The following is a 12,382-nucleotide window of genomic DNA, read 5'->3' as shown; positions in this document are numbered from 1 at the left end:
GGGGGCTTCCCTGGTGGCGCAGTGGTTGAGAGTCCGCCTGCCGATGCAGGAGACACGGGTTCGTGCCCCGGTCCGGGAGGATCCCACATGCCGCGGAGCGGCTGGGCCCGTGAGCCACACACTGAGCCTGCGCGTCCGGAGCCTGTGCTCCGCAACGGGAGAGGCCACGACAGTGAGAGGCCCGCGTACCGCAAAAAAACAAAAAAACAAAAGTGGAGCTGGAGAGAGTCCGCCCCTGGACCGCGGCCCTTCCTCTCGGCCCAGGTGGGCCCGCTTCCTTTCCTGCCTGGCTCTTAGGCTCCCAAGGCCCACCTGTGCCCCCTCTGGTGCTAGCCCAGCTGTGCTAGCACCTCCACTGCAGGCAGCTGCCTCTTATACCAGCCACTCGGGGACAGGAGGGGCCTGAGCGCTTGGCTCTGGGCACCGGGGATCCACAGATCCCCTTCCTCTCCCTGCAGCACGCTGCACCTGGAGCAGCGGACAGGCCGGCAGACCCTCAGGATCTGAATCATGAGCTTAAACCAGGCTAGAGTGCAGAGAAGGGCAGGCCCGGAGAGCTGATGAAAAGTAGCAGAGTTTCTGCTTCTAGAAAACCTGAGGCTGCACTGCTAGGGGCCCAGAAACCATCTGGCATAGTTCCCACCCCCAAAGGCCACCCTCCTGGAGCCGTCTGCCTGCTGCCTGACCGCTTCCTCTTACCAGCCTTGGTCTGACGTCACAGAGACGTGGGAAGGAGGATTTGGGCTAGAGCTTCCATCTGACCACTTCCACAGGAAGAGGAACCGTAGATCTGCCATTGGCATGTGTGAGAGATAGTGAGGGAGGTGTGGTGTGTACACAAGCAAACACACGCCCAGACCACATGCCTGGGCCAGCCTGTAGCTGGGGGACCTCCGAGAAAACAGGTAGTCACGGCAGCCAGAGCTGGGGTCAGGGGACAAGAGGAGCAGGGCAGCAAAAGGCAGGTACGTGGAAATGTGGGGTCCTAGGGATGATTGACAACTGGGGGCTGGGGGGTGTCAAGGATACTTGGTTAGGTCACAGTCAGGTATCTGTCCAGAGGGAGCTAACTGGACAAGGGAAGAAGGAGGTCAGAGCATCACCAAATGTCCCAGGTCAGGGAATTCAGAGAAGCAGGTCTTGAGACACGCCCCGCAGCAGCATGGGATGTGCTGAGAGGACAGGGGGGCACAGAGCGCCCCCTCCCCGCCCACAGTCATCGGCTTTGGCGCCCGGCTTTGGGGCCCCAGGACCGGGGGCACTGCTGTTCCTCTGCTGTCCCCTGGTGGCCACTGAAGGAAAGGTGGCATCTGAGCCTGGGGCTCCAGGCAGACCTGGGTCCGTAGGTGTACGTGTCAAACCAAGGTCCCCGGTCTCTCAGCTAGAAGAACCTTTGGAGCTCTCTGGCCTTCCTCTGCCTCCTTACCCTGGGGTCTTGGAATTCTGGTCTTGGGCTTCTTCTGAGCCCTTAACCACAGCCCATCTGGTCTGGCAGCCAGGCTGCCACCACCAAGGGACACCAGCTCAGAACACAGCAGGGCCTGACCGTAAGGAGACCATGGAGGCCCGGGGCAGCTCCAGCCCCACCTGCCGAGGAAAGTCCGTCTACAAACAGCAAGGAAGCTGGTCCCTGGCCCCCAGATTCTGTCCCTCATTCCATCTTGGCAGCCACAAGACCCTCTCCACTGCCCCTGGTGTCCAGAAATGCATGCATCTCATTGCCTTGTCCCCTGGGTCTAGTCGTCCCTAGGCCCAGACCTCAGCCCCCACCTTTCTCAGGCCCCTGCTGAGTCCCAGCACTGGTTCTTCCCCACTGGCCCCGTAGCCCTCTCAGTCTCACCGGTCCTTCCAGCCCATCGCTAGTCTTCCTCCTCCAGGAAGCCCTCTCTGCCTGCCTCTTCCACCTCAGCTCACACCATCTCTCCCTCTCACTTCTCCTGGTTTATGCTGATGTTACATGTGTAAGCTCTTTACCTGATGCCCAGGTTGCAGACAGGCAGCATGTAGGTGGGTGTTTATTTCAGCCTGCACAGTGTCTTAGAGAGAGGTGAATAGTGGGTTACTTGCCAAGATTTTTAAGTGGGGCAAATTCACATAGAAACCTGGATTTTCTGGCTTCTCGAAAAAAGCAGAAGCCCTGGACACTGGCCAGCATCCCTGCCTGGCAGGAGCTGACGGGCATCCTGGCATGGCCTGCCCAGCCCAGCCCACCCCTCACCTTATTGCTCTCACTTGTGCCATCTGTCTGGCCAGCCCCTGCAGGCTTTGGGGTCTGCAGCCTCTTGGGATTCCTCAGAGCAGAGCAAAGCCCCAGGAGAAGAGCAGCTGAGGCTCCGAGCCACCAGCCCACTGGGCAAAACACTCTTGGGTGGTCGGTGGACCAAAGGGTGACATTGTGAGTGGCTATCTCATAGCTTAGTCCCTTCAAGGCTGTGACCTGGTGCTTGCCTCACTGCCACCTTTCATTCCTTAGTTTTGGGGTGGGGGGCAGTCCCAGCAAGCCTCCCCTCCAGACTCTGGGCCCCAGGAGGCCCCCTGCCCGCTGGCTCTCAGGGCAGCCATAAATGTGTATTAAATGAACACATGCAGAGGGCGCCAGGGTATTGGTAAAGGAAAGGGCTGGACTCCCTCCAAGGTGCAGATGACCCACTTTGATTTTAGCCTCAAAGCGGACACTTGGTAGATTCCAGCTGCGTATATGGTGCAGTGCTCAGTGGGGCGGGGACGAGAGAGAAGCACAGCCAGGGACACTGGGACTGTGGGGAGGGACTGATGCCCTGCGGTCACGTGGCGGCCCTGCCCCATCTTCAGCCGGGGCCTGCCCCTCTCCTTCCCCCCTTCCTCTCTTTCATTCACACCTTCCTCCCGTCCAGCTGCCTCTGCTCCTGCAGCCCCTTCCTCTCCCATTAACCATCCTGCCTTTTGGCTGTGATGAGGACAGTCCTCTACCCCAACCCCCCTTGTCTCCCCACTACATCTGTATTAAAATCCTACCTCTGGACCTGGGCTTCAGGACCCTCCATCACTCTCCCCAACCAGTCCCCTTCCCCCTGACCCACCTCCCTCATCCTTCACTCAGACTCAAAGACAGGTGTTCCCCAAACACGCCCTGAGTGTCCCTGCCGCCCTGCTCATGATGCCACAGGTCCCTCCGATGCCTGCTCCCACCTTTGAAAGCCTGTCTCAGACGCCCCTTCCCCAGGACGCCTCCCGATGCCTCAGCTGGCAGCCAGTTCTTGTTCCTCTGCCACCATGGTGTCATATCTGCATTGCCTTCGTGGGTCCTCTGAACATGAATTTTCTGAGGCCAGACCCTTAGCATCCTCTCTCGGCACCTACTGGGTACAAGTCTACAATGTACTTATGAACGGAGTAAATGAATGAAAGAACCTACTGACCAGTCCTTGCCCTTTGTAGCTTACCTGGAGCAGAAGAGTTGACACCCATTCAACAAACATTAGTGCATGCTGGGTTGGAGAAACGGACAGGATTCCTGCTCTCCTGGGGGTTCCAGGCATCTGAGCATGTGGGGAACATGGGACCACAAAGCACACTGTGGCTCAGGAGGCCACCCTGAATCGAGGCCTGAGCAGGCAGTGTCCGCTGGGTACCTGGGGTGGCGCAGGCACTGCGGAGGTGAGAGGAGGGACGTTCGGGAGGGCTCAGGGACACTCGTGTGAAAGGGAGGTGACCACAAGCTCTCTGAAACGCCTCTGCCCCTCGGGCCTCTGGGCAGGCCCCCCAGGCAAGTCCTCATGGGGCTCTCCTGTCACAGCTGCTCACCAAAGATGCAAAGCAGAGGCTGGGCTGCCAGGAGGAAGGGGCAGCAGAGGTCAAGAGACACCCCTTCTTCAGGAACATGAATTTCAAGCGCTTAGAAGCTGGGATGTTGGACCCTCCCTTTATTCCAGATGTAAGTAGCCTCCCCAGCCTAGACTGAGCCTGTGCATTGATATATGACCTTCGACTTCACTAAACATCTGTGCTGGGCCCCGGGTCAGAGGCTGAGACCTGTGGGCAAGGGGTGGCCCCCGTCTTCCAGTAGCAGGGTGTCGCCCGGTCTGGGGGTCTCTCTGTACCCACCCTGGCATCATCACCTCTGTGAAGTCCTCATCTCCAGAATCCCAGGCTCCCAGAGCCCCTGGGAGGCCTCCCCCACTGACCTCGAATCCCCAGAGGGCAGGGCCCGGGTTTGCCTCTGTGAGTCCCCGCACGGCTGCCCCGGAGCATGTTTGGTAGATGAGTGAGATGACAGAGATCACTATGGTTACGGCGCCGGGGCCATAGCAGCACTGACGACAGCCCCGTGGCCTGGTGCCTCGACTGCCCCATTTTGCAGGTGAGGAAACTGAGGCCTCCAGGGGATATGTAACTTTAACAAAGCACCTAAGCACTACAGCTGGGACCCCAGCCCAGGTCTGTGTGGCTGCCGAGCCTGTGTGCTGACCTACCACCCCTGACTGGCCTCCGATGCGAGAAGGGCCAGGGAGGTCCTCCTGGGACATCGCCCCGTTGCATCCTGTGCAGGGCAGTGATGGCAGGAAGGGGCCCTGAGCTCTCGTCACCCCAGCTGGGGGCCCCTTGGCCCCTCTGAGCGAAGGGCAGCCCGGGTTCCCGGGGCGGGGGTGGCCCTGGGAGACCCCCGCTGCTCTCCATCAAAACCCTCCGGGCCTGGCTGGGGGGGCCGCCAGAGCCACAGGCAGGGCTCCTGGTGACCAGCACCCTGCCCTCCCAGCCCCGGGCCGTGTACTGCAAGGATGTGCTGGACATCGAGCAGTTCTCCACCGTGAAGGGCGTCAACCTGGACCACACAGACGACGACTTCTACTCCAAGTTCTCCACGGGCTCCGTACCCATCCCTTGGCAAAGCGAGGTGAGCACGGCGGGGCCCTCAGCTTCACCCTGAGGGGAGGGTGCAACGAGGGCAGAAGAGGGACAGCTGGGGGCGTCCCTGTGGGCAGACTGGGGCGTGGTGTGGTGCTGGGTCAGGAGCTGGCTGGGCAGGAAGAGGAGGCCTGTCTCGATGGCTCTCTGGAGAAGCGTGGCTGGGAAACAAGAGAAATGGGGCAGCAGTGGGAGGCACAGGGGGGCTGGAGGTGGGGCAAGTTCGAGCTGGTTCGAGTGAGGATGCAGTGATGGGGTAGTGGGCCTGCAGCCCTGGAAGGGGGAGGGTCTGGAGTGCTGGGGTAGAGGAGGAGCTACGGGTGAATCCCGTGGCTGGGAGATGAGCGCTTCCCTGCCGCTGCCCTCCATGGCCGGCTACTGTCTTCTCGGAGAGGGTGGCTTGCAGGGCCGTCATGGGGAGGCGGTGGGCGGGCCTTGCTGCCTGGCTCTCTGCCCTGTGAGATGGAGGGCGGGCGGAGAGCCTGGCAGGACCGGGCTCGGAGCAGTGTTGCCCAGGGCTGGGCTGCTGGGATTCCTGTCCACCCAAGATGACCAGCGCAGCCCCTGACACCACCCGTGTTTTGATCGCTTCTCCAGATGATCGAAACAGAGTGCTTTAAGGAACTGAATGTGTTTGGACCTAACGGTACCCTCTCGCCGGACCTGAACAGAAGCCACCCTCCGGAACCGCCAAAGAAAGGGCTGCTCCAGAGGCTCTTCAAGCGTCAGGTGAGACCCTCACTCCCACCTCAACCCTGCTGTCCTGGCCTCAGCTCTGGGAACCCCTAGGTCTGAGCCTTCCAGACAACTGAGACCAACTTGCAGGCTGGGGAGACTGGAGGCAGCAGCAGCCTGAAAGGGACAGGCAGCCTGTCTGAAGTGCCTTGAGACCCACTGGCTGATGGGGTCCCCAGAGCAGAAGGGGCAGGGCCAGCCCAAAGTTAACTGGTCATCAGGGTTCCTCAGCCTCGGCGCTGTTGATGCTTTGGGTTAATTCATTGTCGCGGGGACTTAGGCGTTGAGGGAACTGAGCAGCATCCCTAGCCTCCACCCAGTAGATGGCAGTAGCACCCACTGCCGTGTGTCAATCAAAAATGTCTCCAGGACTTCCCTGGTGGCGCAGTGGTTGAGAGTCCGCCTGCCGATGCAGGGGATGCGGGTTCGTGCCCCGGTCCGGGAAGATCCCACATGCCGCGGAGCGGCTGGACCCGTGAGCCATGGCCGCTGAGCCTGCACGTCCAGAGCCTGTGCTCCGCAACGGGAGAGGCCACAACAGTGAGAAGCCCGCGTACCACCCCGCAAAAAAAAAAAATGTCTCCAGATGCTGCCTAATGGCCCTGGGGACAAAACGCCCCTGGTCGAGAGCCATTGTAAAGACGATGCAAGTTATGTAGGTAAAGATTTGACAAAGAACAGGGGGATCTGGTGCTGGAGAGGTGATCCCCGAAGAACCTCATGGCTCCCGAGGTGGGGCTCCTGTAGTTTGATGCTGTGCCCTGCAGCTGGCAGCCAGAGGAGATTTTGGCCCTCAGGAAAAGGTATTCTTCCCTCAGAGCCTGTCCCTGGATCAAGGGTTGCTGTGGGCCACAAGGGAGAAATGTCCCAGGAAGGACCCGGCAGGCTTTCTAGAGTGAGAGACCCCTAACCTCATCCCTGCCACCAAGAAGATGGCCACAATAGCGCCGCCTCCTGGCCTGGCCCTTCAAGAAGGCAGGGCCCCATCCTGAGGCCTGGGAGGCCCCTGGTTCCTTACTTTCCTCCTCCCCCCAAGGGAGTAGCAGCAGCTCTGTACCCAGGCCCCGGGCATCCCAGCTCCCTCCTGCTTAGATAACAGGGAAGAGGGGGCTGTTCGTGGCACTCCACTGTGGGCCAGGCACTATGCTGGGCGCTTTTTGAAGGCATCTCTTATTTAATCTTCACAAAACCCCAGGCCTTCATTCAACTATTCATTCTACCAATATGTATTGAGCACCTACTCCATGCTAGACTGTTACCTGAGGACTTAAGATGCATCAGCAAGCAAAACTGCATCCCTCCTTTGGGGCATCTTAGTGAAGTGTGAGCCCAGGATGTGTTCCCATTAACCCATTTCACAGATGAGGAGACTGAGGCTGAGAGGAGTTAAGGAACTTGCTCAAGGTCACACAGCCAGTGAGTGAGCCCTTGCGGAGGATCTGGGATAACAGGGCGGGCAGCACGGATCAGGCACACTGAGAGAAAATGCAGACTGAGGCCTGAGTTTGCGGTTTTATCTAAAAACTTCATGTGAGTTTCACCTCCTATTCCATAATATACTCATATCCATCTACTATAAAAATATAATTTTCGGGCTTCCCTGGTGGCGCAGTGGTTGAGTCTGCCTGCCGATGCAGGGGACGCGGGTTCGTGCCCCAGTCTGGGAGGATCCCACATGCCGCGGAGCGGCTGGGCCCGTGAGCCACGGCCGCTCGATGCGGGGGCCACGGGTTCATGCCCCGGTCCGGGAAGATCCCACGTGCCGCGGAGCGGCTGGGCCCGTGAGCCACGGCCGCTAAGCCTGCGCGTCTGGAGCCTGTGCTCCGCAATGGGAGAGGCCACAACAATGAGAGGCCCGTGTACCACACACACACACACACACACACACACACACACACACACACACACACACACACACACATATATATATATATATATATATATATATAATTTTCAAATGCTTCCATCAAGTAAAATTGAAGTTCCTGAAAGAAATGACCTCCACCCCTGAAGTGGCCGAGCCCCCCAGGACGGCCCGGGATCCTGGGATAAGTGTTTGCTGTGGAAGTTCACGGCCCAGGTTCAAATCCAGCCCTGACCCTTCTCAGTTGGGTGGCAACGTATTGAACCCAACCCCTCGTGCCAGCCTCTGTTTGCCCACATGAAAAATCAGGTTGGAAATGCCGGCCGCCCAGCGTGAGTTAGGTGGAGGACAGTGACCTCAGCACAGTGCCTGGCACCATGACTGCCACCAGGGGAGCAGACACGTCGGCTCTCTTCTGCAACGTGAGGGGCCCGCGCCCACGGGGGTGCCAATAGGGTGCCAGGGATACTGAGGGCGAGCAGCTCGTGGTTCCCAAGCCGGGCACCTGCTAGAGCCCTTTGCACACACAGCCTTGTTTCCGTCTCCCAACAGCCCTGCACAGAAGTGGCTCCTAACCCACATCACAGGCCAGGCAACCGAGGGAGTCAGACACTTTCTCAAGGTCACTCAGCTAAGAAGTGGCGGATTTAGGATTCGAACCCAGCAGCCTAACTCTGGGCCTGCAGGCCTAACCATGTAGATAGATATTATAGGAGGGACCACCTCCTCTCTGCCTTGGGCGTCTGTTAATCAGGTAAAGCCCTCTGCCCCAAGGGGTGGCCTCCGGACCTGGGTCTGCAGGGGAAGAACAGAAGGCAGCAGAAAGCAAGACGGGCAGCTGGTCAGCTGAGCTCCCCTCCAGTTCAGATTCAGAGGCCCCTGTGATGCAAGGTCCCCAGGGCTCAACTCTGCGATGACTGACCTTCTCTCTCCCTCTTTCTCTCCTCCCTGCTCACCCCCCTCCCAGCATCAGAACAATTCCAAGAGTTCAGCCAGTTCCAAGACCAGTTTTAACCATCACATAAATTCAAACCATGTCAGTTCAAACTCCACCGGAAGCAGCTAGCTGCAGCTCTGGCCTGAAATCCACGGTGGGACCAGCCTAGACCCTTCTCCTTAGAAGCGGACTTGTGACCGGTGGAGCTTCCGCCCTGGCGGGCAGGCGGGGGAGCCCTCCAGGAGCCGGGGAAGGAGGCCGTCCAGCCCCGAGATGGGGAGCCTCCAGGTTCCTCAAAGAGATTTCCACTCAGGTCTGTGTTCGGAGGCGGCCCTCAAGCCAAGGAGGATTGGCTGTGTCTCTGTCGAACATTGCAATAGAAATCCAATTGGATACAACTTGCACGTGTTTTAACAGCGTCATAACTAGAACTGAATTTTGTCTTTATTATTTTTAAAGAAAAGTTTTGTAAATTTCTCTATCGTTTCAGTTTACATTTTGTATATTTGTATTTAAATGAAAGTCAGACTTTGAGGGTGTATATTTTCTGTGCAGCCACGGTTTAGCCATGTGTTTTAAGACATTTTAGAGGGGTGGCGGGTGGGGAAGGGTGTAAAAAAAAAAAAATGTGACTCAAGACTTCCAGAGCCTCAAATGAGAAAATGTTTTTATTAAATGTAGAAAATGGTTCCCACTTCACCTTTAAAGGATTGATTGTATCCATCTCTATAACCTTTCCCTCCCTCACATTGGTATCACCGTTCTGTTGGCTTGTAACAATCTGAATTAAATGCTCAAAGACCCACTGGGACTTCACCCCCAGCCAGGATGTCTTCCGTTGGGGTCCATGGAGTTGCCTGGGCCCAACTCCATCAAGATGTGCACTTTTCCTTTGGGGGCACACGATGCCGCTGTTGCTTTGGCCTCGGCCTCCTCTTCCTTCTGGAAGGCGGCCGGTACGTGGAGCTGAGGGTCTTCAGCACAAGGGTGTCTAGGCCTCTTTCTTTCTGAGTAGGTTCTGACTGCTAAAGCCAGTATGTTTTCAAGAGGCTTGCATTTGGGGATTGTTTTATTCTAGTTTTAAGAGACGCATAGCAACAATAAGCGGTAGTCATGGAACCCCAAGAGTCCCAAATGCTTACGGCCCATAGAAGCATCAGGGAGCGGAGGTCTTGGGCTTGTAGGGGAGAAGGTGGCTCTCCCAGGATCTCTGGGCATGTCCCTTGAGTGTTTACGGGGTCATAGGGCCTTGAGAGCTTCCTGGGGCCCCGCAGATTCATTGGCTCAGGTGGCATGGATGTATGAGGTTGGCTCTCCAAGCAAATGGGAGAGGCCGGGCCACCCACAGAAACTGAAGAAAAACTCACTGTCCCTTCCGGGAGAGGTGAAGCAGAGGCGAGCTCTCATCGGGCATCTCAAAGCTCCAGGCACAAGTAGCCCCAGGAGAACTTGGTGGCTTTGCCAGACCAGGGCCTCTAAAGGCAGCCCCCAGACCCTTTGAGCAGGGCTGTCCAGCCCCAGGGAGCGGCCAGCCTCCCCCCTGCTGCCTTCACAAGGTGACAGGGAGCAAATCTGTCTTTGCCTCCCCTCTGGGACAGGGTGAACAGTTGAATTCCCTGCTCCCCTGCTTGCCAGGTCACCCTCAGTCAGACCTGGTCTCAGCCACCGGGCAGCTGCCAGGGTTTCTCCCGGCGTGGGCCCTGCACTTCCTGCAGCAGCATCTCCTGTTAAAATACAGATTCTGGGCTCCACCCCAAACCTACGGAGTGGGATTCCCTGGGAGTAGGGCCCAGGAATCTGTATCTTTAAAAAGCTCGCCAGGTCATTCTGATGCACCCTGGAGTGTGAGAACCACTGCCTTAGGCCATCGGTGGGGCTTTTGATGTGATCCTCCCAAACTTATTTCTCTAGGTGACCAGGCAACTTTGGAGCCTGAGCTTTTAGGGAGGAGAGAGAAGCCAGCGTGTCAGCCTGTGTCCCAGTTTCCATGCTCCTTCCCCAAACTTTGCCATTGGGTCCTGAGGCTAGACAGGGGCCTGACCGTTGCAACTGACCATTTTGAGGTCATTTTACAAGGAAAGAGAAGAAAAGAAACAGTTGGGCCTCCCTTAGATCCCTTTCATGCGCAGAGTATTATTTTCTTCAAGACCAGCGCTTGTCTCCGAGGTTGCTTCCGTTACCTCTCTGGAGCTGAGTACAAGATTAATACAAACAGCCGTATTCAGTGTTTGCTGAGGAAGTGGAAAGCTCTTTGACCAGTATTTTAAGATCCTCAAGCTCTTACTGAGCCTCCTCAATGAAAAGGACAGTCATCTTCCTGGGACAGTCAGTAGTCCACGCCACCACCGCCCTGTCCAGAAATTTCATTCATTTTGCCCGATTCACAGCAACTCAAACCTTTCCAAACGGACTGGTGGGGAGCAACCAGTCTCTTTACACCTCAAAGCCAACGCACTGTCCGTTTGCGGTAGAGAATCATCAAGAAGCAAGAAAGAAAACATACATCTGCTCAGTGTGTTTCTACATCGTGAGAGCACAGAGGCTGAAGCACAGAACTTTGCGTGGCTCTCAGGATAACGGGAGTCTTCCTTCACCCTCGCCACCTGTCCCCTGAGTGCCCCAAAGTGTACAGGGTCAGAGTCACTGGCCTTTGCAATCCTCCTCTTCCTTTCGGTCCATTGCTTTGTACAGAGAAGGGGCGTCTTCATTTAGAACAGTGCTTGAAAGCCAGCCCCCTCCCCTCTGGGTCCCCAGTTGCCACAGTTCCTGTCCCTGGGCCCCCCGTCCCGCCCCGCCCCGCCGCCAACCTCTACTCCAGCTTGTTTTCTATGGCTGCATTTTTTAAAAGATTTTTTAACTTAAAAAAACCTTCCCACCATCTACCTGTCCAGGAGGAGGCATATTTGGGCAGCCAGTGGATTTAAATCTTTTTACTGCATTTGAACTCTTCACGGAAGAGACTTTCTTCCTCAAAGCATGACGTTTTTCTCACCGGACCTTCTCTGACTTCGTGCCTTTGAGGTGAGACACAGGGTCTTGCAGAAGCACCTCTGCTTCCCCTGTTCAGGAGTCAAGCCGCTGTCCCCAGTGAGACGGGGGTGGTCTCTGCCGTGATCACCATGACCTGTGAATGTTTCTCAAGCCCCCTGGGCGGCTCCCATGATTATCACCCACAAGATCACAAAGACCCAGCCCCACCTTCACGGAGGATGGCACCACCTCCCACATCAACTCATCCTCTGATCTTTCTAGGCCGGGAACATCATTCTTTAAACCACGAGGCTTCTTGCGAGGGCTGCTGACTTGCACAGTAGCTAAGGGTTGCCCTGTCTTGAGCCGCCCCAGGAGGGCTTCTTCCCGAAATGCACTGCTCTTAACAAAGGGGAGTGCTCAGTCTTGGAGGCCATGCTGCACATAAGCAAGCGGTGTGGCCTGGGGTATGCACGCTTCTCAGGCAGCCCACGGGGGCAAATGGCAGTGAGTTCTGGGGACACGTATGTGGACGTGGCCTTGGCATTGAAAGCACAAGTGAGATGCGGCTGCCTGCCCTTGAACCTAGCAATCCTTGGTGATGCTGAGGGCCTGGCCTCCAAGAGGCCAGGGGTCAAGGAGCCCAGCCCTCCGTGGAAGCTTCTCCCTATCCTTCTACACCCCTGTCCTTTCCCCCAAACTTTTCCCACTAACTTTCTCATGCAAACTGCTGACCCAGACCTCAGTACAGAGGGAGCACTGCAGCCTCCTCGAGCCTGGTAGCCCAGGCCTTGCCGAAGGGAACAGCGGCCTTGCGGACCACCAAGTCCCCCGAGATGAAGAGGAAACGCCAGTCGGGGTGACACCCAGCTCTCCTCTGGGGCTGCTGTGTGCTTGCGTATCCATGGGCAACCCCTCTGGTTGTCTCCTGTTCTCTAGCTCCACACTCTGAGGTAGGACCTCCTAACTTTTTAGCCTTTCTATGGAAAGAG

The 12,382-nt window shown here is 57.2% G+C and overlaps 1 protein-coding gene across 1 annotated transcript in view; it reads left to right on the top strand.

The window, feature by feature from the left end:
- GRK5 (G protein-coupled receptor kinase 5) overlaps positions 1-9,107 on the top strand; it is a 233,670-nt gene extending 224,563 nt beyond the window's left edge. The window contains exons 13-16 of the mRNA XM_007469576.1: positions 3,776-3,913; positions 4,736-4,873; positions 5,482-5,613; positions 8,451-9,107. Coding sequence (XP_007469638.1) covers positions 3,776-3,913; positions 4,736-4,873; positions 5,482-5,613; positions 8,451-8,549 — 507 coding nt within the window. The 3' untranslated portion in view covers positions 8,550-9,107. The remainder of the gene's footprint in view (positions 1-3,775; positions 3,914-4,735; positions 4,874-5,481; positions 5,614-8,450) is intronic.
- Positions 9,108-12,382: the final 3,275 nt, after the last annotated feature.

Source organism: Lipotes vexillifer, unplaced genomic scaffold (assembly GCF_000442215.2).
Source record: "Lipotes vexillifer unplaced genomic scaffold, Lipotes_vexillifer_v1.1 scaffold240, whole genome shotgun sequence".
NCBI lineage: Eukaryota > Metazoa > Chordata > Mammalia > Artiodactyla > Lipotidae > Lipotes > Lipotes vexillifer.
The sequence above is the reverse complement of the archived record's forward strand: the minus strand, read 5'-3'. Positions and strand labels throughout refer to the sequence as shown.